The sequence below is a fragment of the Meriones unguiculatus genome, chromosome 9 (assembly GCF_030254825.1).
Source record: "Meriones unguiculatus strain TT.TT164.6M chromosome 9, Bangor_MerUng_6.1, whole genome shotgun sequence".
Classification (NCBI taxonomy): Eukaryota; Metazoa; Chordata; class Mammalia; order Rodentia; family Muridae; genus Meriones; species Meriones unguiculatus.
In genome coordinates, this window is record NC_083357.1 from 47,536,013 (window position 1) to 47,563,356 (window position 27,344).

General features: G+C 39.1%; 2 protein-coding genes across 6 annotated transcripts in view; one reads left to right on the forward strand and one right to left on the reverse strand.

The window, feature by feature from the left end:
* The window catches only part of Setdb2 (SET domain bifurcated histone lysine methyltransferase 2), a 38,872-nt gene extending 35,069 nt beyond the window's left edge, over positions 1-3,803 (reverse strand). The window contains exons 1-3 of one of the 2 annotated variants that reach the window (XM_060391098.1): positions 3,389-3,516; positions 2,488-2,785; positions 499-852 (exon numbers count right to left, since the gene is read on the reverse strand). In XM_060391098.1, coding sequence (XP_060247081.1) covers positions 499-514 — 16 coding nt within the window. In that variant the 5' untranslated portion in view covers positions 515-852; positions 2,488-2,785; positions 3,389-3,516. Of the gene's footprint in view, positions 1-498; positions 853-2,487; positions 2,786-3,388; positions 3,517-3,539 lie in introns of those variants that run through there. The other variant, XM_060391097.1, reaches the window with a different exon arrangement.
* A 93-nt stretch (positions 3,804-3,896) lies between these two features.
* Cab39l (calcium binding protein 39 like) overlaps positions 3,897-27,344 on the forward strand; it is a 117,503-nt gene continuing 94,055 nt past the window's right edge. Inside the window, exons 1-5 of one of the 4 annotated variants that reach the window (XM_060391105.1) lie at positions 3,990-4,036; positions 5,834-5,922; positions 7,481-7,610; positions 16,479-16,626; positions 18,444-18,513. The gene's annotated coding sequence lies outside the window, so the exon portion shown is untranslated. Of the gene's footprint in view, positions 4,037-5,833; positions 5,923-7,480; positions 7,611-16,478; positions 16,627-18,443; positions 18,514-27,344 lie in introns of all 4 variants that reach the window. The other 3 variants (XM_060391107.1, XM_060391106.1, XM_060391104.1) reach the window with 3 other exon arrangements.

The window sequence follows — 27,344 nt, forward strand, 5'->3', positions numbered from 1 at the left end:
AGACTCATTCAAAGTATAAGAGAGTGTGGCTGGAGAGGTGGCTCAGTCTGGAAAGTGTCTACCATGCAAGTATGAGGACCTAAAGTTTAGATCCCCAGCACCATGTCAAAATCTGGGTATGGTGTTATGTATTTGTAATCCAAATCCTGTGAAAGGTGAGACAGGTGACTGCCTGGAGCTCACTGGCCAGTCAGCTCAAGCAAATTTGTGAGCCCCAGGCCTCATGTCTCAAAAAAAAAAAAAAAGAGGGAAAGGAAAAAGAGAAAGAAAGAAAGAAAGAAACAGGAGGATACCCAATCTGGATATCTGACACCCACAAGCATACACACCTACACAGCTGCACAAATGTGCATGGGCACCACACACACCAAAGGGGTAGGAGGGAAGAAAAATAAGTTACTGACGGTGAAAAACCCTGAAATTATACAATTTAGAACAAATGAACAAATGTCTACAAACATTTAAACACAATGTTTAACAATGATTTCTTTGACCTACCATTTTTTTCTCCCATCTTTTGGTGTTGCTTATATAAAGTTCTTCAAAATTAAGTTAATTAAAAAAAAAAACACTCTGATTGGAGATTAACTGGAGTCCAACTGGAGTCTCTATGAAATCTGTATTCTTCAAATAGAGCATATCCTTAGACTGTTTCGTAATATTTTTTTTGATACTTGAGTTTTCAAATAGAAACTGTGCTTGAAGGGACTTTCAGAATAACCACTAGTCCAAGAAAAACAGGCACAGCATCTTCATCAATGCCAAATTGATAGCTGGATCAGGACTACTGACAATGTCTTCTTAAAAATCAAAATTAATCCCATGTTTTGGTCCACAAACACATGAAACATTCTGCAGAGAAAATAAGAATGGTGCATTTTTACAAAGAAAAAATAATATGAGGAAAAAAATACTGTTATAACAACAACTCTATCTTTAAAAATAATATGAAGCATTATGAAAATATACATTAACTGAAAAAAATCTACAAAACACCAAAATTAGAAAAAGCAGAGAAGAATCACCTATAATCCTTTGCCAATAATTTACTTTGCATTACTAATTAACAAGCTATTCCTCTTAATGCTTTATAGACACTTTAAAAACACAGGAATAGTTATGGTAACTGCCTTATATACTGTTGTGAGGATAAGAGTATCGCTTAGAATAATATTTGACACATTGGAGGAATTCAATAAATGTTAGCAATTATCCTCTCAGTATATAATTTTAAAACAAAACTTGCATTTTAGTTTGTATGCTTTTTCCTTGCTCACAAAATATTACTTATTCTTTCTGTAATCACTAATATTATTTTTATGTTATTAAATGGCTATATTCTATGCTTTGGATAATGATTTTCATACATTAAAGGTTTTAATAAATTGTTAAGAAATTATTAATTCTTGATACAAAGTTTTGTTTTTTTATTTTTTTAATTTTTATTTTTTTGTTACAAAGTTTTGTATCAGGCATTTAGATTTTACTTTTTAAACTGTCACACATAATACTGGAATAAACATTTTGCGAATTTTTCTGACTATTTCCTTAGGATATATATCTAGTGATGGAACTAAAAAATTTTTTTTGAATTATTAAGGTATTAGTCAATACATGGTAAATTTTCATCTTTTCCACACTATAAACCAGAAGAATGTTAGAAGACTTTAATCATAAATAAAACTAGCAGGGAACTCTGAACAGAGATAGACGGGGAGACCTCTGTGAGGAAATGAAATATGAAAACCTCAAGATAATGTCAACCAAAATCATACAAAAGGATGGCAGGAAATTTTCCAAAGAGATGAGAGTTCTGTCACAGATGCACAAGGTTGTATTGTGAAAATGAGAAGCAACAAGCCCACTAAACTGCTGGAATTGTGCTTATCAGAACTGAATATTTTAATATTTTAAAAACAAATATGAATGTATTTGATATCCTCACAGGGCTAAAGCAATGTACAGTTCTGAAAAATAACCAATTAAGTATCATGGATATGAAAACAGTTCCTAAACTGCAGAGGTGAAAATAACACAACAGACTGACAGGAAAACCATTTAATACCCTTGAAAATCATATTTAGTAATTTATGGGGAAAATAACAGAAAAAGGTGATAATGACCACGAATTTCTCAAAACAGGAAAAAAAAATAAGCTATTGTCCACTGAGTGCCAAGTAGAATACAATTTTTCTGTTTTTCCTTTTTGACAGCAAGGGTGGCCTTAAACTTCTGACCCTTTCGCCTCATTGTCCTGGGATTAACTGCATGTGCCACCACACTGGCCTCAATGAGGTGTTCGGATCCAAACCAGGGCTTAGCACAAACAAGGCAAGTATTCTGTCTGAGCTACAGCCTCAGCCCCAGAACACGCTTAACACACACCACAGGTGGTTATACACTCAGATTACCGAAAATTCTTAGAAGCTTGAAAAAAAAATCTGTAAATCAAAAAGGAGTATGTATCACACTGGTCATGAGACTCACCAGAAACACCAACTGTTAAAAGGTACACACCAACCACAAACTGTACTTTCAGACATGCCACCTCTCCACTGTAAATCAAGGCCACAGACAGCCGAGAGCCACATTGCCAGGTGGCCTTCCAGGATGGTTTACTGACTTTATCAGCACTAACAGCCTGTGGTCTCAGCAAAGGGCAGGTGGAGACAGGATAACCAGCTGTTCAAGGTCGTCCTCCACTAGACTGGGCTTTCAGACAGCAAACAACCACAAACTAAAGAACGAGCTCTCACCAGTGTGGCTTGAAAGGAAAAACCAATTACTGGAAAAAAAATGCAAAAACATAAAAAAAATATTAAGAAGAAAATTTAAACCACCAGTTTATCTTCTGGACAAATTATTTCACTCTCAGCGAAATTTTTGTTTTGTTTTGCTTTTTGAGACAAAGCTTTTCTGCGCAACCCTGGCTGTCCTGGAACTCTGTTTGGAGAGAACTCAGATCTGCTTCCTTCTGCCTCCCCAGTGATGGGATTAAAGGCATAAGCCACCATCGGTCAGTGGAATTATTAAAATTTGGTATTCTTCCGGTCTCAAGCTTTCATCTTGCAGAAAATAAAGCCAACTTCATTTGCATCTAAGTTTCCTTTTCAGTTGGGAGGAAAAAAAAAAAAACACTAAAAAGGCTAGACACCACTATCTTCTACGTTCTCTGACAGGCATGCCATTTTACGGAGTCAGTCAGGGGTCAGGCAGTTTTTAATTATTCCATGTGTTCCTATTAAACACACACAACAACAACAATAATAGGAACACGGCTTCTGAGTAACAGAAAGCATGTCATACTGTACGTGGCAGCCCAGCCTGAAGAGCTCACGCTCCGATTAAATTAAAGTTAATTTAGATTAACTTTAATCTAAGGTTAAACCTGAGTTAACCTCCACGTTGGTCTTCTCCGTTAATACACAGAGGACTACCGCAAGTTAACACACAGCCTTCTGCGCCGACTTTCCCGATGTCAGGCTGTGGGTGGACTGCTAGATAACTTCACGTACTCACGCCCTGCGTAACCCTCTTACCTGTGGGACGGACCAGTGTCCTTCGAGTACTGCTTCTGCGCTCTCTACTGTACTCCGCCCCCACAGCCCGTATAGTCCAGCTGCTCAGGAACCTCCAGTCACCAAAGTGAACGCCCAAGCCCGAGGAGAAAAGCCAGCTGAGAGCCCTCCCTGCCGCTTCTGTTACCAGGACAGCGGGCGGAGGCGGGCTGGCCCCATGCACAGCCTACTTCAGCCTCCAGTAAAGACGCGCCCTCTGCCACAGCCCGGGACCCACAAGGCCACAGCGCGTCCCGCCCTCCCCGCGCCGGCCGGGCGCCCATTGGCTGCAGCCGCTGCCGCTCAGCGGCTCGAACGTCCTGGGCGTGCCCCGCGGTCTCCCGCGCCCTTCGGAGCGCGCCGCCTCCTGATTGGCCAGCGACGCTCTCGGCCACTCTCGCGCCGTCCGCCGCGGCCAATAGGACTCTCCGCCGTCTAGAGAGCCGCATCGCTGGCGTGGTGGCGCAGCTGGTCCCTCGGTAGGTGTGTAGCTGCCATCTTGTGTGTGGCTACAGCGGTCCCTCTCCCGCTCTGCCAGTGTGTGTGTAGCTACTGGTTCTAGGAGACCCCTGAGGGTGACAAGTGTTGGGAGTGACCGGGAGACTTCGCTAGCGGGGACTCCTCGGTCGGAGCCTCCCCAGGGTGTGGGAGGCAGCCGAGGTGGCGGTGCGCCCAGGCTTGGCTTTGCTGGCTGAGAGACTTGGTGCGGAAGGTCTCGGCCTTGATGCCCTGGATGCCGAGAGTTCTCTCAGCAGTGTTTGTGGCACGAAGATTCCTACCGTCCTTCTCTGTCGTGATTAAAGGAGGCTGGCTGCAGGATGCAGAGTGGAAAACCGGCCTTGGAAGGGAGACGTTCACTGCCCTCCGGGTCATAGAGAACCCCCCCTTTTTTTTTGTCAATTTGCCAGAGACCTATTGCTGAACGGTTGCCCTTCTGGAGAGTTCTCGGGAGTGGCCCTTTAGATTAAGGCATAAATGGACTTTAGGTTGTGTGAGAGTAGTTTTCTTCCTAAGTGTTCGGTAAGCATCCCTTCAGTGATTAAAAAAAAAAAAACAACAACCCGAAAGACTAAAAAGCGTTGGCTGCAGAAACGGGAAGTGAAGTAGAATTTTACCAATTTTTTGTGTGAGACAACCTTCTGATTCCCTTCAAATTATACGTAGCTCAGGCTGGCCCTGAAGCCATCCTTCTGCTTCCACTGCCTAAGTTCTCGGTTTCCAGGAAAGCCGCATCATAGAACCTTTACTTGTTTCAAGAGCTTATTTTTTACTTCATAAATTTTAATATAAAAAAAAACTTTGAAAATAAAAAATTCACACACCAAAAGTTAACCAAACCCAATATCAATACAACTCAGTGAACTTCTGTACAGTTAAAATTGGCACCCAGAGCTTCACATTAAATTTCACATGTATTGAATATGTTTTAAACATTAGCCCACAACCAAAACCGTAAGAAATCCACCACAGCGTTCCTGGATCTGCTGTGCTATGAGTGCTGGTTTTACCATGGATTCTGTTTTGAATTTGCTGCAGGCTGGGAAGCACAAGACGCTGTACGTTCCTCTTCCCATTTTTCTCCAGGTCTTGAAAAAAACCTAAGACTCCCACCTTTCCCCACTTAAGGAAGTAGAAAGCATTCATTGTTTTCCTTTTGAAAGAAGCTGCCAGATCTGAGAATCTAGCCATTGGAGACAAATATTTTGTGATTAGCTTTGGCAGTTTTGATGAACAGGAGAAGCCAAGACCTACCCCAGTACCTTTACTTTAGTTTGCAGTTATTCAAGATTAGCTGGTGATTCAGCGGAGTCAACAGTTCAGTATGGGGATATTTTGTGACAGAAATAACTAAACAAAACCAGCAAAAGAAAAAGAAATAGACTTTCTTAGTTTATTTTTTAAAAAAAGGTGAATACTCATGCTATAGGTTGAGTTGATGAGCAAAGTAAATATTACTGTTATTGGTCCATAAATACACCGACTTATTTTTCCTATTCTTAAAAGAGTTAGGGAACAACTTTGTAAAGGAAAATGTATTTGCCTCTAGATTGGCTGTGAATAATGGTAGGAGAAAAGTCTAAATACCTCCTTGGTATACCAGTGGTCGTAATTTGCAGAAAGGTTTGGGACAGAGGCTAGAACATGTGAAAATTGAGCTGTGAGACACATCTTTAAAATCTAAAGATTTCATTGATTAGATTACTGTCACAAAGACCATTGGTCATTTTGACCTTTAGAGTTCTAAATCTTTTATTTATTTATTTATTTTGATATAGGGTTTCTCTGTGGAGACTTGGCTTTCCTGTACCCACTTTGTCGACCAAGCTGGCTTCAAATTCATAGAAATCCGCTTGCCTCTGCCTTTGTGAGTGCTGGGATTATAGGGTGTGACACCTCACCTGGCAATCTTTTTATTTTAATTGCATTGTTTATCCCCATAATGGATTATATTGATTGAATCCAGAAAGCTGATAGAAAATATACTTAGAGTATACAGATATTTATGTAAATTCAAATTGTTCCCAAAATGGTAGTTTCTAAAATCAATTCTTATTAAGATATTTCTAGCACTTTAAAGGGTTGAGAGCATGGCTCATGATAGAGCATGTACTTACTCAAGAGATGAGCATCTTCATAAACCTGTGTGCTAAACATAGTGGGATATTCAGACTCAAGATTGCTTAGCTTAAAAGAATAAAAAAAAATGTTTAAGAAGTATATATTTGACCTTCCTCTTTCTCTCATGGTGCTTAAGATCAAGGTCCTGGCCTTGTACATGCTGGGCAAGCACTTGATCTCTCATCTACATCCTAACTCTATTGCCTTTTGTCCCACTAGGTACTCGGGAGTGAATGTAGGGCTTCCTGGGAAGTCTCTTGTCATCCTTGTTGCATTGTTACTTTGTTGAGGAATATAGAGATCCTTTCCTGGCCAACTTTTAACTTCCCAGTTTCATTTGTTCCTGATCCTTAAACTAGCATTTTAATGCAACTAAGACCTATATGTCAAATTTTTGCTTGCACTAAAGACACATTTCGGATAGTCTTGACAGACCTGAGTATGTCCATACTTCTCCTGTGTTGCCTCTGTTATCTTATTATTGTGAGCATCTTCTGTGTGGCTCAGATTTAAAATGAAGTTCTTCCTTTTGTCCAACTTAATAACCATTCTATAGCTGCAGTTCCTGTAATGTCTTTCTGTTCTTTGTGTATTCTAAATTCAACATTTTATCCTTGAGTGTGCAGTGCAGGGAGACTGGGTCTGGAAGCTCCCAATGTTGTGCCTTATCTGGTCTACATAGTCTCAGTAAAACAGGTTTTGTTTTTTTTTTTTTTTTTATATGCTACTATATTCATGATAAAAATCTTACATTCTTTAGCTTGGAATTTATTTTAACTAAGATATTGTTTGGGTACCATGATAGAGATACTAAAAAGTAAATGTAGTCTTTGAGAATAAGCTTTATCTCTCTTCTGTGTAAAAGAATACTAGCTGTTCAGGTGCCCTGTTTCTACTCATCATGCAGCTTCATCTTATGAACTAAGGTAGCTGCTTTGTGACATGTTATTTACATATACCACATCCCTAAATGGAAAGATAAAATTAATTTTGTTAGAAGACAAATATTTACAAGTGGTAATAGTTGAATTTTGTGCCTTAATTTATTTCAAGTTATTTTTATATGTCACACAGATTCATGTAATAATTTCACCACTTTTGTCACCATTTGTGGTAGTTCTGTGAGGCTCCTGACAGGTACATTGAGGAGTAAGGTATGGGGTTCGAATTTGTTCCCCGCAAGTATGTGATGGCCTCTTATTTCTCTGTGGAGAAAGAACTTCGTACTTTTTGTGTTTGCAGCAGTGGTTCCCACTAAACAAGGACATTCTTCTGAAAGTAATTGATGCTGTTACTTAATCTAGGTCTGACTGTTTCCCAGTAATTCAGGGCAGGAAAAAGATTTGGAAAGACAGAAATCAAAGAAGATGGGAAACTGCTGCCAGCAAAGACCATTTAGTGAAGAATTTGAGTGCAAAGAGCTTTTCTAGAGAGGTAAGGGAGACTCAAGGGGTTATAAGTCTTTGTAATGTGTGGGGTCTCCATCCCCCAGAGCCTGTGTTTTGTTTTCTAGGCCAGTTCTTGTAGTTTTGAAGGTAAAACAAAAACAACGACAAAAAACAAACAAACAAACAAAAAACAAAAAAAAAAAACCGAGATGATTTCTGAGCCAGTTAAAGATTATTTTGTTTTCATTCATATAGTAAGATCAGCAAATACTCAACCTATACTTTGATACCATCCAAAGACTGTCAGATGTCCTGAGTTATGTAAACCTATAGAAAGTAAGTTTTAGAATGCTGTTTTTGGGGCCTGAAAGATGGCTCAGTGGGTTAAAGTACGTGCTACCAAGCCTGAGAACTGGAGTTTAATCCCAGGACCCACATGGTAGAAGGAGAGAGCCAATTCGCACAAGTTGCCTTCTGACCTCCACATGCATGGATACACACATAATAAATGTTTTTTGTTTTTGTTTTTTAAAAAATTCCTTAGCTGTAAAAAGAATAATGTTAAGTACCATTTGGACTTTTCAAAACAAAAAAAGATGTCTGTCTGCAGATCCGTAGTTCCTTTTCCCAGGAATAGCTAACCTTGCAGTTAATAACTAAGCTACAAATAACCTGAGCAAGTTTGCTCATGCCCATAATTCCAGCTGAGGCATGAGGATCTTGAGGTCCAGACCAACCTGGGACATATAATGAGTCTTAAAACAACAAAGAAAGTTTACTTTTCTGGAGGAGAATAGCAAAACATAACAGTTTGAGCCTAATTAGGTGGTTGAACAGATGAGGGAATTGATTAAACAGACTATTGCTATGTAGCCTAGGCTGGCAGCTTCCTAAGTGCTGGCATTATCAATTTGATGTGTATCCCCATGTTCAGTGACTTTGTTTGTATGTTTACTTGTTTTGTTTTTGAGACTGGGTCTCACTGTATAGTCCAGGTTAGTTTGGGACTTAAGTGCATCTCTGCCTGACACATGCTGGGATTGGAGCCTAAATCAACAAATCTGACCAACTAGCTAGTGAGTTTTTTGTTTCATTTCAAAGTCAACTGAAACAAATGAAGCTGGAGAATTTATATAACCTTGGGTTATAGTGCCAAACTCACCCTCCTGAATGTGTCCATAGAGTTCATCCAATGATGCTTAAGCAAGTGGGAATACCTCAGCAAGAGGAAATACTGCTTGCTGAGAGTAATGACAAACTTTATATTTATAAATGTTTGCTCATTTAAAATATATCTCAGTTAAAACAAAAAGGCTGGTAGGGACATATAATGAACTCAGGTCCAGGTTGGTATTCTTTGTAACTTGGTTGCACATTTAGGAATGGACTTCGTAGTTGACTGCATTGTGTTGTAATGTCAAAAGGTTGCACACATTGGTGCAGAAAAGTCTGTATTTTTTCAGTCTGTTTCTTGCAAGTAAATAACAATACCAGATGGAAAAGAATACAAAATAAGAAGGAAAACAGCTTTTTTTTTTTGGGGGGGGGGAGAAGGAACAACAACAGCTTGTAAAAATGATGAACAGAGAATCAGTGAAATTGTTTTTAAAACTTTCCAAGATAAATACCTCTAGGATATAAAAATATGAAAGTGTTTAGTAACTGGTTCAGGAAGGTTCGCATCACTTTTTAGAAGGCAGCTTATCAAGGTATGTCAATAAATAAGTCTATCTTGACCTTTTCTAGTAGAATTCTGAGGAAAAGAAGTCAAAGTTGCAAGGTCTCCTAGAACTATACCTGTAAAAAATTGGAACTACCCCATGGAACTACCAGAATGGTCTGCACGTTATGATGTGACCATTGTTGTGGCTGGGTTTCAGCTCTTTGAAAGGGTATTTAGTGAATACCTATTTTCTGTCTAATGAAGAAGGTGTGGAATAACCTTGGGGAAGCAGCCTGTGAGAATGAAAAAAATAAACTGCACAGCAAGGACAAGACCTCTGTCGCTGATATATAGTGCAAATAGTATAGCCATTAGCTCTGGGGTGAGGTGCAGCCACACACTGCTGCAGCCCTTGGATCCTGGATGAAGTGAGTCCACACCCTAGTACAGCTCCTGGGTGAAACGCCTCTGCACACAGAGCTGCAGCCAGTATTTGGTACTGTTGTTTAATCTCTGCTATTACAGGGAAGATAGAGTGTGATGTTATGGCAGGTTTAGTCTGCATTTCTCTTATGGTGATGCTGTTCCTCTCTGATGAAGAGTGAGAAGAAACAGCAGTTTTATTTGTCACCACCACCAAAACTGGAAACAACTCGGGTCAATTGGTCAATAAAGTGAAAAACTCCAACTCATGCATAACACTTATACAGGAGCCCTGTTTTAATCTAGGAAAATATGAAAATATGTAACAAATTATAATAAAAAGTATACATTATATTATGAAAAGACATCAGAGAAATGTGGGCATAAAACATATAAAAATGATAATCTTAAGCATTATAGTTTAGAGAAATTGTAGTGAAGGTGAAATCTTTTTGTTGTTTGGTTTGTAACTGAGGCTACCTGAAAACACTTGATCCTCCTGCCTCTGCTTCCATAATGCTAGAATTACTTATGTGAGTCATCATGCCTAATTTAAGATGAAATCTTTTAAAGAAACATACATCAAAAAGAAAAGAATCTCAGAAGTAAGGTGGTTAGACCATTCAAGGATAAGTGAGGGTTGGAAGAACTCAGGGAATGTTTGAAAAAGGACATACTTTTAGCAACAAATTAGAAAATGGTGAATATATATCACAAATGGCACAATAAGAGAAAAAGAAAGAAGTGAGAAACCAATGTATTTTAAAAAGCTAAAATAAAGACAAAAGTTGCCATGGAATAGAGACCTTTAATCCCAGAGCCTAGGAATCAGAGGCAGGTGGATCTCTGAGTTCCAGGTCAGCCAGGGATTACTTCTGTTTTAGGGTTTCTATTGCTGTAAAGAGACACCATGACCACGACAATTCTTATAAAGGAAAACATTTAGTTCAGGGGCTTAGTCCATTGTCATGGTAGGAAACGTGATGGTATGAAGGCATACTTGGTGCTAGAGAGGTATCTGAGAGTTCTGTATCTGAATCTGATATAGATTGAGACATACTTCCAGCAGTGCTACCTATTCTAATAAGCCACACCTCCTAATCATGCCACTCTTTATGAGCCTATAGGGGCCACTTTTCTTCAGATCACCACAACATTATTAAACAAACAACGAAGACAGGCAGCCAAATCAAGAGTTCCTTTCATGTAAACCAAAGTTCATTGGTGGTTGTATAACATTGTGTACTTAATGCCAATGAATTGAAAGCTTAAAAGTGGTTTAAATGGTAAGCTTTGTGTTCATTTTGTCAGAATAAAACCTGTAAAGCAAAACATTAGACTGCAACAATTGTCAGAACTTCAGTTCCTGAACACTTAACACTAAAGAAGAACAAAGGCTGGCTGTGCTGAAGGAGGCACCCCAAAGTCTGGACCTCAGCCCAGAACCCTTAACACTGAGATGTAGTCTTGTAAAATGGTTCAGTTTAAAAAAACTAACCTTTTTTCAGTCAAGGAAATAAGACCAAGTGACTTGGGAAAAAATATCACATAGATTTGGTGCTTTTGGCAGTAACATTTTATTTTAGAAAATAAAGCAACAGTTTTGAAAACTATTAAAGGAAAAACAGTATCACCAGACTCTGCTTCAAAAAATTTAGGGCATTTCTGGGTATGGTAGCCTACTTGTAATCTTAGCACTTAGGAGGTTGAGGTTGGAAGAACAGGAGTACAAGTTCATTCTCTGTTGAATATTAAGTACCTGGCTAATGTACTCTACAAAAAAATTCAATCATGAAACAATTTAAGGATTATTGTTTCACTCCTTTCTAAAGAAGTATACTAGAGAACAAATTTCAATTAGTAAATGATTGGAAAAAGATTCAATATAAAATCAAGTGCCAAGCATTAAATAGATTTGTAATAGCTCCAATATTAAAAGATGGTAATAATGGTTTCAGAGTTCTGTGGTGTGACGATGTAGAAAGAATATAAACCACTGTCAGGAAGTCTGCTTTAGCGGAAATAAAAGTATTATGCCTAAGCTATGAGTAGCCATGTCTTAGGAACATGGATTCAGGTTATTCAGAATGATACATTCATTTGTTGAAGAAATTGCATGAAGTCATAGAAAGTAAAAAATTTATTTAAATTGTTTTATTCTTTGGTAATTTCTTACACAAATACACAAATGCAATGTAGTTAGATCATATCTACTCCATTCTAACTCATCCCGGGCTCTATTCCCATCCTCCTCCCAACTTTTTTTTTTTCTTCTCCTTTTCCCCCTGAGCCCTTTTAGTACTGCCAGTATGTGCATGGGCCATCCACTAACCCATAGGTAACTTGCTATGGCCCACACCATTGAAAAACACTTGACTTTTTCTGTCCCAGCAACTAACTACTGTCCGTAGACTTTTGGCTAGGGTTATGTCTCTCACCTTTCCTGCTAGAGTTCAAGTTGGCTTGAACTTACGCATATTTGTGCCCACAATTTCAGCTGCTATAATTTCATGGGTGCAGTGGCCTTATCATGTCCAGAAGATACCATTTCACAGCAGTCCCCCACTCTCCAGAACTTGGGCTCTTAAAAGTTTTTTGACTCCTTTTTGCAGTGTTCCCTGAGTCTTGAAAGATGGTGTTATGGGGTGTGATGTAGAGGTCCCATTTGGGATTTAAGCACTCCACAGTCACTTATTTTTTTGTACTTGACCAGGCTGTAGTCCTTGTATTAACTTGCCTACATAAAGAAGCATAAGGGGTGATAGTTGCACTGGCCTATGGGTATAGGATAAGTACACAGAAGGCAGTTTGATGCCATGTTCCTTTAGCAAAATAATAGTGGTAGTGCTTATGACCTCCCTAGCCATGGTTTCTTGCCTGGTTTTAAAGTATTATACATGAATTCCCTACTATGAAGTGGACTTTCAGTCTTAAGTAGAAAGCTGTTGGTTACCCCCCATATATTAATGACATCATTATACAAATGAACACTCCTTCTAGGTCACAGCAGGCTAACACTTGATTTTTCTTCCTTAGTAGCCTATATAACACCTTCCAGCATATGTAAGCTAGCCACCAGGAAAGAAGCTTGTAAGATTGGGAGTGACTGCCTGCTAACCAACTATGTCATCAAATAATTGGAATTTCCAGGGTTGGGGAGATAGCTCAACTGGAAAGTAGTTGCTTTGCAAACATGAAGATAGGAATTCAGTTTCCAGAACCCAAGCAATAAAGCTGTATTTGGTGGCTCAGACTTTAATCCCACTGCTATGGGGGCAGAAGTGGTGAGTTCTAGGGAGCCCCTTGCCACACAGCCTAGCCTACTTTTTGAACTCCAGCCAATGAGAGACCTTGTCTTAGAAACAAGGTGCCTGGTATAACATTCAATTGCTAACACTGTCTCCAAACCATAAAAAGAGGAAGACAAGTCAGAAGGTAGGCTGAAAAGTATATGAAGGACATTGCATAAGTTGAATTCACAGTAAAAAATTTTTAAAATGTCTGTTTACTCAAGGACAACAGCTTGTCATAAATAAAACTACAAAAAAGTAAAATTAAAAAGGGCAAAAAGGTTGCTCTGAAGGCAGAAATACTTGCCATGCAGGATAGAAACCCAAGGAAATACCAAGTTATATGAGTCCTGTTGGACAAAAGAGCCTAAAAGCATGTGTGCTGAAGAGGCAGTCTCAAAAAAAGCACTGATTCTAGGGAGAGAGGATGATTTGAAAGAAGGATTCTTGAAGGATGGAGATGGGGCTTCCAGATCGTGAAGACTTGGTAGTCAACAACAAGAGGCAGCAGAAGTCAAGAATTTTGTTGAAGCCAAAAAGAAGTTGAATAAGCTTCCTCCCACCCAGAAGGAGTCAGATGAAAATAAAATAAAACAAACATAAAACCAGTTCATTTAGTACTGTCGAAATAAGAAATCAGTAAGTTATTCACATCCCTCTTTCTTGACTGTACTGTTATCTAGTTTAGGAAAAAGAAAACACTTGAAAATGAACCAGAGATGGCAGAGAACATTCATGTAACCTTGCTTAGTAAAAAGTGAACTGGGAGTCAAAACATTTCAGGTGCCAGTAAAGCTGCTTTGAACATTGAATGGTAGAGCTAAAGAAAATTACAACATTTGCAGGCATAAAAAGCGCCAAATCTTAAAATCAGACCCCCCCAAAGAACAAAAACAAAGATATGGAGATGAATTTTCTGAACTTAGAAAATAAAAAATATATATTTTTAAAAATGGAGTCAATCTCTGTGGTACCTAAGGGAAAGGGGATCACACTAAATAAGGGACACTGACAGAAGTCATGAAGACAGCCAAAAAAAAAAAAAAAAAAAAAGATTGACCCCAGGCCTTATAGGCCTTATAGCCTATAGTACTGCTTTAGAGTCACATCACCAGTGTCTAAGAGATGATTAAGATATAAGACGAAATCTTTGAGTTCCTAAGAACAATGATAGTAGGGCTGATAATTAAACTTCTATCCATAGAAGCATTTTTAAATAGAGAAGACTCAAGTGTATATACCAAGAAGGCCTTTAGACTGGAGGTGTCAGTGACACAGTGGTATTCTAGCATGGCCAGCACCATGTAGTCAATGCCTCCCCTCTCCTTGTGTGTATACTAGGAGAATTGATCCAACATGATTAGCTTCAAGTTATAGCTTAGGGAAACTTTTAAGAAAATTTCCCTTGGGTTTCCAGGAAGAAAAGAAGCTAGCAGCAGACTTCTCAACAAAAGTTCTCAACTGAAAAGAATAGCTGTGGAACAACCTAGCTAAAGTCTACAAGTATAAGTCAAGGTTTTTATAACCATGAAGTGTTTACATGGTGAAAAATTACAAATGCAAGGACAAATGACAAAATGTTTGGAGCTAATTTTTATTAAAACCAGTTTAAAAATCTAGGAAAATCATGGACATAAGATGATAGCTAGAGAAAAGAGGTCCCAGCTTTAGTCACACAAAGACAAGTTCAAATTAAAGCTGTGCTAAAGAACTAGAGCTGTTCTGGGCTGGGGAGATGGTGCCATTGGTAGCATGCTTGCTGTCCTAATGTTTACTAGGGTCTCGGTTAGACCCTGGCACCTATGTAAAAGCCAAGAATAGCAGCATGCTTTTGCAACTCAAGCTGGTTGGGGGTGGGGTGGGTTAGGGGGAAGAAGGCTGGTAGAGATAAGAGGCTCCTTGGCGCTAGCTAGCTAGCCAGCTAGCTCAGCTAGTCAGTTATCTCTGGGATCAGTAAGCATTTGTGTCTCAAAAACTGAGAGCATCGTGCAGTATCCAGCAAAATCACATGCATGTATCCTTTGGCACAGGCATTCAACTTTTATTAATTTATTTTAATAATAATAAAATAAAGTAAACTTTCACAGTTCTGTACTGTTGGTCACTGGGCATGGACAGGGTGCCCTGGTATATGGTACCAGCAAAATTAACATACATTGTAAAAGTTTCATTCAGCTGGCTTACATGCTAAAGGCTGGGTAGTCCAACTATGGCTATTTGTATTCTATCCATTCAACTGGATGCCTCAGGCCTGATTGGGTGCTCGAGGCCTGGAAGATTCTTGGAGGGAGGGTCTCTGGATTTTAGTGTTGGAAAGTCAAAGGTGCAGTAGTCTGAGCTCTGAAATATGGTGTCACTAGGAGCAGCCGCAGACAAACTCACTAACATGAAACAAAGGCTCACAGGCTTTTTCCTCTCTTTCTTTTATGTGGGCCAGTTGTTGGAAAGTGCATTCTTTCTGGGGTGATTTTTTCTCACCTCATTTAGTTCTTTCTGGAAACTCCCTCACAGATCTGTCCTGAGTCATGTCTCTTAATTGGCTCAAGATGTCACCAAGTTGACATTTAATATTAACCATCATACTTCGTTAAAAATTTAGAACCATTTTAAATGTCCATTATTAGGAAATTGACTGTAGTATAGTGCAGCCAAATAAACAATAGGACAGGACTGACTCAAGGACAGTCAGTGTCCTTGCAAGTAACCCTCTTTCTCTAGATGAGCAATATATAGAATAACCTAAAGGCAGGAGAGGATGCTAACAACAGAAGAGAGCTTTCTCTTAAGATAACTTGCTTATACCCTCAGAATCCTGTATGTCTACATATTCAAACACAAAATTAAGTAAAATAATAGAGTGAAAGAAAAAATTTGAAAACAATCTAATATAATTTTTACACTATATTTTTACACTTTGGGAGCATCAGCACACAGTAAAAGGAGCTTTCTAGTGGTTTTTGGACATAATTTAGATAGTCCAATGGTGTATTTGGCAGTAGGGTTTGGGTGTGTTGCTTTTAGCAGAGTGTGTATTATGTATTGCTGAATGTTGATAATCATTTAAACCAAGTTTATCAGATTGAATTAAGTAAAAATTACATACAAAACTACATAGAAGTACACCAAGCATACTAATAGTCCCTTGGGTCAGATGTGCTATCACACATTTGCAATCTCAGCATTGGTGAGGTGGTAGCAGGAAAATGGTGAATTGTGGCCAGCCTGGGTTACAGAGCAAAAACCCGTTAAGAGAGAGGGAGGACCTGGAGACAAAGGCTGGAGAAAAGTAGGGAAGAAATTTGGGGAGATGGAGGGACATGACATTTAAACAATATGCTAAGCATATTGGCATTTGTTTTTTTTCAATTGTGTCATTTAGTCTATACATTGCAACCAATTTTTTTTTTGTAGGTTCAGAGAGTTTTTCAAGAAATTTGATTCAGTTTATACAGTTATTATAGGAGACTTGCTATTAAAACCCAGATCCATGTGACTTTAAAATCTGAACTTTTTTTTTAATTATTATATTACATTACAGGATAAACATCCACCTTGAAGAAGAAAGAACATCAGGAGCTAAGATTCAATTTAACCCTGTAGTGGCTGCTTGGAAGATGAAGATGCAGACTCCAGATTGGTGGTTTATATGCTGTTCATGCAAGAGCCATGCACTAAAGGAGAGAGCTGTAAGCTTTCCCCAGTTTCTCATAGGGGATTTGTAGGCTTATACTTTTCACCAAACTTACTTTATTTAGGGTTCTTAAACACCTTTACCTCCCTTCCATCTCTGACCCCCACCTTAGATAAGAGATTAGTAGGGAAATGGGCTGTGCTGATTAGGGTTGATGAGTCTTTAGGTGATCGCCAAACTCAGTTCTCAGGATACCAACAGTTCAGTCCAAAGGCCAACTCCAAGCAGCAACAAGAAGTCAGCAAAGGCTGCAAGACTCAGTTGGATTGGCCTGAAAAGTTGTTTGGAACCATTCTCTCTGCAAAGTTGTGTCAAAGCACAAAGATCAGCACAGCAATGTCAATGCAAAAATGATGTCTCACTCTGCCTGGGCCTCTATATATGTCCTCTCCTTAGAGTCCACCCACGAATGTTTTCAGCTGTCCAAAGTCACACCCCTCACACAAGAGAGCTCATACAGCAAAACATCATGTGCCCTCTCACAGCCAACCTACAGCAAAACATCATGTGCTCAGCTTGCAGCAAAACATTAGATGACAAAATTGAGTCTTCAAAGAAACCAGAAACTTCCACTTCAGGGATTGTCTTAGGGTTTCTCTTGCTACAATAAGACACCATGACCAAAGCAACTTAGAGATGAAAGGGCTTATTTGGCTTATGCTTACAAAACACTGTTCATCATTAAAGGAATTCAGGGTAGGAACTCAAATAGGGCAGGACCCTGGAGATAGGAGCTGATGCAGAGGTGATGGAAGGGTGCTGCTTACTGGCTTGCTACTCATGGCTTGTGCAGCCTGCTTTTCTATAGAACCCAGGACCACCAGCCCAGGAATGACACCAACCACAGTGGGCTGGGTGTCCCCCCATTGATCACTAAGAAAATTCCCTACAACCAGATCTTATGGAGGTATTTTCTCAGTTGAGGTTTCCTCCTTGCCAGTTACTCTAGCTTGTGTCAAGTTGACATAGAATTTATCTGGCATAGAGATGTATATACAAACTGTTAGGTTGATCTGGAGAGAAATATTAGAGTTGTACCCAGTGGCTAAGTAAAAATGTATGGCAAAGTAGAAAAGAACAAAACTTTGTTGACATGGAGGCTCAGCCGGTGGTGAGCTTACCATACAAGCCTGACACCTGAGTTTTATCCCTGGAACCCACAAAAACATGGAAAGGGAGAACCAACTTCAAAGATGTCCTTTGGCTTTCACATACACACCCTGAAACCAAGACCCCTTTCTGCATGTAAATCTTGTGCACACGTACACACAAAAAAAGAAAAGAAAGTCCCTAACATGAATAGTTTTTCATGATATTATCAAAAGCAAGAAATTCCGAAGATGATCTCTCTGTCACATTTCAAAATTCTTTTGTGATTTTTTTCTTTTTTTGTTAATCTGTTTGTTTTGTTTGGTTTTGGTTTTGTTTGTTTGTTTGTTTTTTGCTGGGAAATGATAGAGCTAAACTTTACCAAACTGTGATAAGAGGAAAACATTCTCACATCAGTGAAGGCTTTCCATATCCTTTTGTAGAAGACATGGGATCAGCTGAAATGTGTTTCCCTGTGCTGGTGGAGATTACAGAGATCCCAGAGTTTACTTCCCCAAGCCAGCCCTTAAATTCAGCTATTATTGCCGTAGTTGGGTAGGGATTTTTTTTGTTCTTATTTTGATTTGTCTACAGTTGGTTATGTTAGAGAATCTAATTTGTAATTTTCTGTAACTGAAAACTGTGGGAGACTGAGTCAGATTTGCTATAAAATATTTTCTATAAGTTTTATAGAATTAATTCTGAGCCTTTTCTGGTTGCCAGAACTGTGCTGACCAGTGACCAAAGGCTGCAGGCATTGGAACAGATTTGCGGAAGATACAGGCTATCTAAGGTAAGAGAATAACAGTGCAGTATCTGGATTATTTCTCTTGATTATTGCTAACTATATTGTACATTAAGGGTTTAGAATACATATACTATCCCAACCTGAATTTTACAAAACCATTGAAGAAGTAATAGAATTCCAATTGCAGTAGGCAGAACTGGACCACCCCCCTCTACCAAATGTATAAAATGCCCATTAAAACTAATGGATTAAAGTGTAAGAAAATGAGAAGAACTTTTCCAGGTATGACCAAAACAAGTGAATCATATAAACATGTGCTGAAGTCACTAAATACTTTGAGGACTTCCTCAGAGTGCCTACAGAAAGAGTGTTCTCACATCAGCAAAGGCTTTCCATATCCTTTTGTAGAAGACAATACATTGGCTGAAATAAATTCTGTTTCCTGGTATTGGTTCTTGTGCTGGGGAGATTGCAGAATTCCCTTCCCCAAGCCAGCCCTTCATATTTCCCCTAGCTTCCTGGGTGATACGGCATTTTTAAAATTCAGATACCTATTGGAGTAGTTGAGTAAGGATTAGCACTGAAGGTTAATACAATATCTTAGCTTAACCCTGATTTGTCATTGTCTGCTCTCAGGTTTGGCTTGACTCACTTGTCTTACTCTTTTTCTTTGTTCATATTTCTTCTTTTACTCCACATTGCCCTTTCCAGACCATTTCCCTTCTATAATATCTACAATGGCATTTTCATTCAACACCTTTCTGTTTGCATAAATCTTGTGTGCATGATGGCTGAGTCTAGAGAAAAGCTTCTTGTATCCTATAATAAAATAGGAAGACTGGTTAGAAGCCATCCACAGAGGCTTTAGGTCTAGGTGTAGGTGAGATCTCTACTAATAATCCTTGGCTATAAGCTTATAATTACTTGAACTTTAGAGTTTTGATTTGTAATATTTCCACAGTTCTAAAATTCTACAAGTGAAGTTTAATCTAAAGTAGATATAATACTTTATAATACTGTAATACTCTGTAATACTCGTAGGTACTAGGTAGAATCAATTACAATTCTGTGCATAGGAACATATGCAGCCATAAAATAATTATAGTTAAAGCTCTAACAAATGCTTACACATTTGTGATTTTTTTTTAGAAAAAGAAAATCATGAAAATGTTAGGTTAAAAATCAAGGTACTATGTCAGGTCTCAGCACTTTTAGTTGTTAGAAATGTCCAGTATAAAATATTTTCGTAAAGTAAGAGACTGAGAAAGTGATTAGACATATTTAAACAGGAATCAATTGCATCAGAAATGAAAATTATAGCTTTAAATCTTTAAAATAACTTTTAAACTTTAAACTTACATTGTTTAAAAAATTTAAACTTTAAAACAACTTTAAAATTAAGTGGGAGATTAACCTAACCTATAGGCATAGTTAAAAGCTGTTCACAACCCCATAGAAAATGTAGATTATGAAATGGTGATTAGGGTTCCAGAGAGAAAATTCCATGCTAGTCTGAACCATATAACGAGACTCTGTCTAAAGAGAAAAGAAGTAATAATAGCATAGACTAGGTATAAGAATATTCATGGTAATCATTAGTATTTACCAGAACTAATAAAACACTCAAATCCTCAGATTTAAAGAGCCCAGGAGAAAAATAAAACAGCAATTTAAAATAAATCATCATTATTTATTCACTCATTATTCATTCATTCTTTTGATGCTAAGGATTGACCTCCAGATTTAACATATGCTAAGCACACACTCTGCACCTCAACACTCCAGGTACTTGTCTGGGGATTTTATTTTCTTTTGCTGTTTTGAGACAAACTCTTGCTATGCAGCCCTGGCTGGCCTGGTGCTATGTAGCTCAGAGTGACCTCAAATTTGAAATAATTTACTGTCTGTTTCCTGGGTACTGGGGTATAGGCTTGTGCCACTGCACTGGCTCAGGTGCTTCAGACACTTCTTTTACTTAGTTATTTTGAATGAAGTTATTTCGTTTATAATGTAATAAATATATCCCTTTATTCTCCCTTTTCATTGTGGAGTAAGATTCCTTTTTATAGATACACCACAGTTTGTTTATCCTTGCATTTGTGCATAGAAAAAAATGTGTTTCTGAATTTTAGCGAATGAAGCTGGTAGGATATTCATCAGCTTTGTGGGTAACTGGTAGCTTCTTAGCTTTTCAATAAAGAGGAAGAACAAAAGCCCTGAAGAGGTTTTAGGGACCCTAAAATAGTTTTTGTATAAATAATGTTAACAAGGCCAAAAGAAAGGGAAACAGATTAAAAGAAAATTGCCATAGGCTAATGATGTGTTGTAAAAATGATAATATTTCTAAATGGCTATGTAAGATATAACTAGTTGTTTACTTGGTTAGTAGTGGAACTTCTTTGTAAAGTTTACAATATTCATATGATTATGTGAAACATAGCTGTATATATTTTTAAGTGCTAGGAAATATTTGGATAAAACAGCTTTGTGGTTAACAGAGCGGAAGGTTGTATTTGTTACTATCCCTAAGTTTTTAGAAATGAATTTTTAAGTAGGAAAGTATATGTTTTAAAAGTAATTTAATGAATGCATAGTGATTTGGATACATATAGACTTGTAATTTTCTTAGAATTAATCAAAATTCTTAGTTAAAATTAGTTAGCAATGTCCTTTGCTTTATAGAAGCTTTTCAGTTTCATGAGGTCCCATTTATTGACTGTTGATCTTAGAGCCTGTGCTGTTGGTGTTCTGTTCAGGAAGTTGTCTCCTATGCCAGTGAGTTCAAGGTTCTTCCCCACTTTTTCTTCTAACAGGTTTAGTGTGTCTGGTTTTATGTTGAGATCTTTGATCCACATGGACTTTAGTTTTGTGCAGGGTGATAAGTATGGATGTATTTTCATTTTTCTACATGTAGACATCCAGTTAAACCAGCACCATTTGTTGAAGATGCTATCTTTTTTCCATTGTATGGTTTTGGCATCTTTGTTAAATATCAGGTGTCCATAAGTGTGTGGGTTTATTTCTGAGTCTTTTATTCAATTCTATTGATCCATCAGTCTGTTTCTATGCCAGTACCATGCAGTTTTTTTTATTACTGTTGCTCTATAGTACAGGTAGAGATCAGGGATGGAGATACCTCCAGAAGACCTTTTATTGTAGATGATTGTTTTAGCAATTTCTTGTTATTCCATAGGAAGTTGAGAATTTTTCTTTCAAGGTCTGTGAAGAATTGTGTTGGTAAGTTGATGGGAATTGCATTGAATCTGTGGATTCCTTTTGGTAAGATGGCCATTTTTACTATGTTAATTCTGCCAAGCCATGAGCATGGGAGATCTTTCCATCTTCTGAAAACAAAACAAGTGCCTACAGATTGGGCAGTCCTTTGATCTTCACTAACCCTTTATCTGACATAGGGCTAATATCCAGCATATATAAAGAACTCAAGAAGTTAAACAGTAACAAACCAAGTAATCCAATTAAAAAATGGGGTACAGAGCTGAACAGAATTCTCAATAGAGGAATATCAAATGGCAGAGACACTTTAAAGAAATGTTCAACATCCTTAGTCATCAGGGAAATGCAAATCAAAGCAACCCTGAGATTTCACCTTACACCCATCAAAATTGCTAAGATCAAAAACTCAACTGACAACACATGCTGGAGAGGTTGTGGAGAAAGGGGAACTCTCCTCCACTGCTGGTGAGAGTGTAAACTTGTACAATCACTTTGGAAATTAAACTGGCATTTTCTCAGACAATTAGGAATAGCGCTTCCTCAAGATCCAGCCATAGCACTCCTAGGCATATATCCAAAACATATTCAAGTATAAAACAAGGACATTTGCTCATCCATTTTTGTAGCAGCTTTATTTGTAATAGCCAGAAGCTGGAAACAGCCCTAGATGCCCCTCAGTTGATGAATGGATACAGAAATTGTGGTACATATACACAGTGGAATATTACTCAGTGATAAAAAAAACAAGGAAATCATGAAATTTGCAGGTAAATGGTGGTAACTAGAAAAGATCATCCTGAGTGAGGTATCCCAGAAGCAGAAAGACACCCAGGGTATATACTCACTCATAAGTGGATGTTAGACATATAATATAGGATAAACATACTAAAATCTGTACACGTAAGGAAGCTAATCAAGAAGGAGGACTCTGGCTAAGATGCTCAATCCCCATTCAGAAAGGCAAAGAGGATGGACATCAGAGGAGAGAAAAACAGGGAACAGAACAGGAGCCTACCACAGAGGGCCTCTGAAAGGCTCTACCCTGCAGGGTATTGAGGCAGATGCTGAGACTCATAAGCCAACCTTTGGGCAGAGTGCAGGGAAAAAAGTGGGAGATAGTAAGACCTGGAGAGGACAGGAGCTCCACAAGGAGAGCAATAGATCGAAAAAGTTTGGGCACAGGGGTCTTTTCTGAGAATAATACGCCAGCCAAGCCCACTCATGGAGATGGCCTGGAACCCTTGCACAGAGGTAGCCCATGACATTTCAGTGTCCAAGTGGCCTCCACAGTAATGGGGACAGGGACTGTCTCTGATAGAAACTGATTGGTCTGCCCTTTGATCCCCCCCCCCCCCGAGTGGGGAACATCCTTACTAGGCTACAGAGGAAGACAATACAACCACTCCTGATGAGACCTGATAGACTAGGATTAGAGGGAAGGGGAGGAGGACCTCCCATATCAGTGGACTGGGGAAGGGCTTCAGGTGGGAAAGAGAAAGGAAGGGTAGGATTGGGAGGGGAGGAGGGAAGGAGCTACAGGGGGGATACAAAGTGAATAAACTGTAATTAATAAACATAAAAACAAATTAAAAAAGAGCTGAAGGTGACAAAAATTAAAAAACATATTAGTTAGAAAGTATGTACTTTGAAATGAAATCAGTTTTTGTTGCTAGCATATAAAAATGTTATGGTGAAGATAGGTGAGGATAGATCTTTGAACCTCACTTGTACTAGACAGGCTCTTTATCGCTGAGCTATGTTCCCATTTTAACTTTTTTTTGAGAACTTTATACACAAGAACTACATCTACCTCATTCTTTCCATCTCTTCCCACTCTGACTTCTCCCTTGCCTCTCCTCAAGTTTCATGTTCTCTTTATTATTGTTACATCTGTATACCATAAATTTTATTATACAGAAACACACACACACACACACACACACACACACACACACACACAGAGATATAACCTACTAAATCCATTTAGCTTTGCTTGTGTGTATATGTGTTCACAGCTGACCACTTAGGATTGGTTAATCTACGAAGGAGCTGGTACCTGGAGAAAATGGAGTCTCCCTACGCTGCCCTTTTTCACCAGTAGCTGTTCAGCTAGACCTTGTAGAAATTCCCTACTCACATTAGATGCCGTTGGTATTGCCATTATGCGTATCTTGTTCAGGCAACCAAATTTTTGAGGGTTCATGGGTACACTTTCCTTGCATGTGTGAGCAACACTATCAAATGGCATTCTGTTCCTCTGACTTTTACAGTTTTTCCACCCCCTCTTCCTTGATATTCCCCAAGCATTGCATAGGGGATTTTGTTGCAATTATAGCAATTGGGGCTGGGGACCCATGGGTGTTGCATGTTGACCAGTTACTGTTCTCTGTATTCAATTACTTCTGTTCTAAAAAGATGCTTCTTTGATGAGGAATGATCACCATCATCACACTTACCTGTGAATAAGAAGATAAGTATCTAGAATGCAGTTAAAATTACATTAATTTAGACAGTAATAGGTTTTTCTCTAGAGTCTATACCCACTTCACCCATAGATAGTTGGCTAAGTTTATAGTGCTGGGTATAACTTCCTTCCCATTGAGTTAATTTTATTTAGTACAGTTAGATAGTTGTTGTTTACCCACAAGCCGAAAGTACCTCTCTTAAATGACTGGAAGTAGCTTGCCAGTCCAGATATTGCTGTGGTTTGTAGGTGAGACTACTGATTGCTCCTCTCCCTAAGGCTGCTTGTATAGGACCTTCTTCTATCATAAGAGCAAGTTATACAGGCAGGAGGCTTCTAGGCCAGTTCCTTCGAGTCTTGTGTCCTACGTGCATGGTGTCTTCAGCAGTTAGGTCTTACCTTCAAGATCTGGAAGTCATCCAAAGTCAATGGAATAGCTTATATTGCTTTGGAATACCCTATTTGTGGACCAACAACTCAGGGGAAGGTTCCCATGCCTGGCACAGTAGTGCTTGGCTCTTACAAGGAGCACCATAAGCCCATGTCATGCTAACTCCACTAAAGTGTATACCATAAACATATACACATAAGTATACACATTAATTTTTAAGGAAGCTTATGTTTCCTTTTGAAGAGTCCTGATTCTTTGCCTTCTAAGTAATTTTGAACTAGAGGTACATAATTATAAACTTGAAATTGACTTTCTTTTTAAAAAAACATCTTCTTATATTTATTTCATGTGTGTGTGTTTAGGGGGGAGAGTGGGTGTGGGTATAGTAAGCTGTATATATGTGTGGAGGTCAGAGGGTACCTATGTAATTGTTTTTCTTTTTCTGCCCCATGGCTGTTGGGATGAAACTCAGACCTTCAGGCTTGGTGGCAGCACCCTTATCTTCAGAGCCTTTTTATTCAGGACAGTGAGACACCAATGTTGTCTGAGGGCTTCCTGAACAATATTTTGTGTATTTTTGTTGTGTTTTGCTCCTGTTAAAAGTATTTGAAGTTAGTGCAATCTCCTTATTGATGCTTATTCTCTCTGTGCTAGGTGCAATAAATGAGACTACCTGAAACTGACATTCTCAGGAATGCCAGCTTCTAGGATAGTCCTTACTAAGGGCCTAATGTTATATTCTTTTGTTTGCCCTATGCACACCAAACAGAAGACAGTAGAATACTGCTTTTAAGAGCAGCTTATAAAAGATACCACATTTTCAATCTTTGTCTTCCTTTTGTAAATCACTGACTCTAAGGGAAGTTACCATGTCATGAGCATCTCCATGAGAGGCCTTTTTAGTTGGGGTTTTTACTGTGACAAAAACCTGAGGAGAGAAAAAGAAGAATGATTTATTTGGCTCAAACGCTCAGAGATTCTGGTCCCTGGTGGCCAGGAAAGAGAGAAAGAGGAAAGGAAAGGTCAAGGATGTCTTTCCAAGGCACATTCCCCCAATGAACTATGCCTCATTTCCTACTTTGCAATACTTCTCAGTAATGCCATTACATTTTAAAATCATCAAGCAATTAATGTAGGTCAGAGCCCTGAAAATCATATCACTTCTTTGTGATTATATCCTCATCCAGAAAACCAAGCCTATTTGGGGAATATTTCATATCCAAACAATAACCAGGTTTCAATAGCAAGAAACTATAGTTCCTTAGCTGGTAGCCATATGACTTGAGAAACAACTCTAGGTTGAAACCCTAGCCAAAGTAATTCCACTAATACTCTGGAATTCCTGGTATTCAGACACCATGTGAGATAATAAATCTTAAACTCTGTGTTTTCAATTTATAAATGGGGACAACTGCTGTGCAGTAGAATGATGCTAATATTGCTAACTAAGTTGGGTGATACAATAGATCAGCATCCACCCCTAAATTTCTATGTTTTAACCTAAACCTCAGTGAGATAATATTTGAAATGACAAGTCAAGCCCTCATGAATAGAATCAGGATTCTTTAATGAGTCCTGCAGAAGCTTGCTTAATTTTCTATGTAAAAATAGAAGGAGGATCAGATTGACTTCTAAACTAGGACGCAGACCCATACCACTTAGTGAATCTGCTACACTGATGATCTTCCACTTCCAAGCCTTCAGAACCAGGATAGGAAAATCTATGTGTGCCATAGTAGAAGCTTAGACAGACTAAGACAGATGCTGCCAGAAGGGTTTATTTCATTTCATTTTATGGATATGAGTGTTTCACATCTCTGTCTACCTCTTGCATGTAATGCCTACAGAGGCCAGAAGAGGGCATAAGATCCCCTTAGACTGGATTTGCAGAAAGTCTGTGGGTGCTAGGAATTGCAATGTGTAGGGGTGTGTGTGGGTGCTGGCGCTGTTGGCAGGCGTAATGCGCATGCACAGGTGCTTTGAATATCTCAGTAGCCTACAGGCCTGTTGTACTGTCCTTCTGGTATTCAGATCTGTTTGGGCTCCAGGTATTGTTGGCCTGGACTACACTGGTAGACCCACAGAACAAGGGCTTCAATGTTGAGAATGCTGTCCCAAGGATCTCTGTGTTCCCCACAGTAGGGCTGTGGGTGGGAGGGATCAGATATTTGGCTGCTAGCATAGAGGGACCCTGGTTCTGGGCCTCTGCAAGCACTCACTTAAAAGCACACTCATTCGCTCACAGGCCTAATCAGAAAGCACAGAGGATCCCCCTGTTCACTATGCTCAGATTGGGGCCTTCGGGCAAATGAGAGTGTAGGAGATCCATCAGCTCAGTGCTGTCCAGTTTTTGGCCGCCAGGCAGGGACGTAGCCTCAGTCACCTAGCACAGAGGCTCCTACTTGGAATAGCCCCATCCCAGAGGCAGCTCCACAAGGCCAGCCTGTGATGTTCCAGTCTCCAAGTGCAGAGGTTTGTACTGGGACTAGCCACCACCCCACCTCAGCTGCAGCTTCCCCCCATTCCGGGTGACCAGCCTGTCTGTGCCTTTTCAGTCACTGAGCATGGAGGCTTGTGCTTGGGGCAATCACTGCAGTCTCAGCCAAGCAGGGAGGCCAGTGCTTGGGGAAACAGGAAGGGCAGGGCATGAATATTAGATACTCTCAGTCTCTGGAGACATCCACAGGTGGCCTGGATCCAAACTGTCCCAGCTCATGGATTGTCCCCTCTTGCCCAGCAAGCCTCAATGTGGATGTTCTAGCTTCAGCTGCTCTTCCACTCACCAAT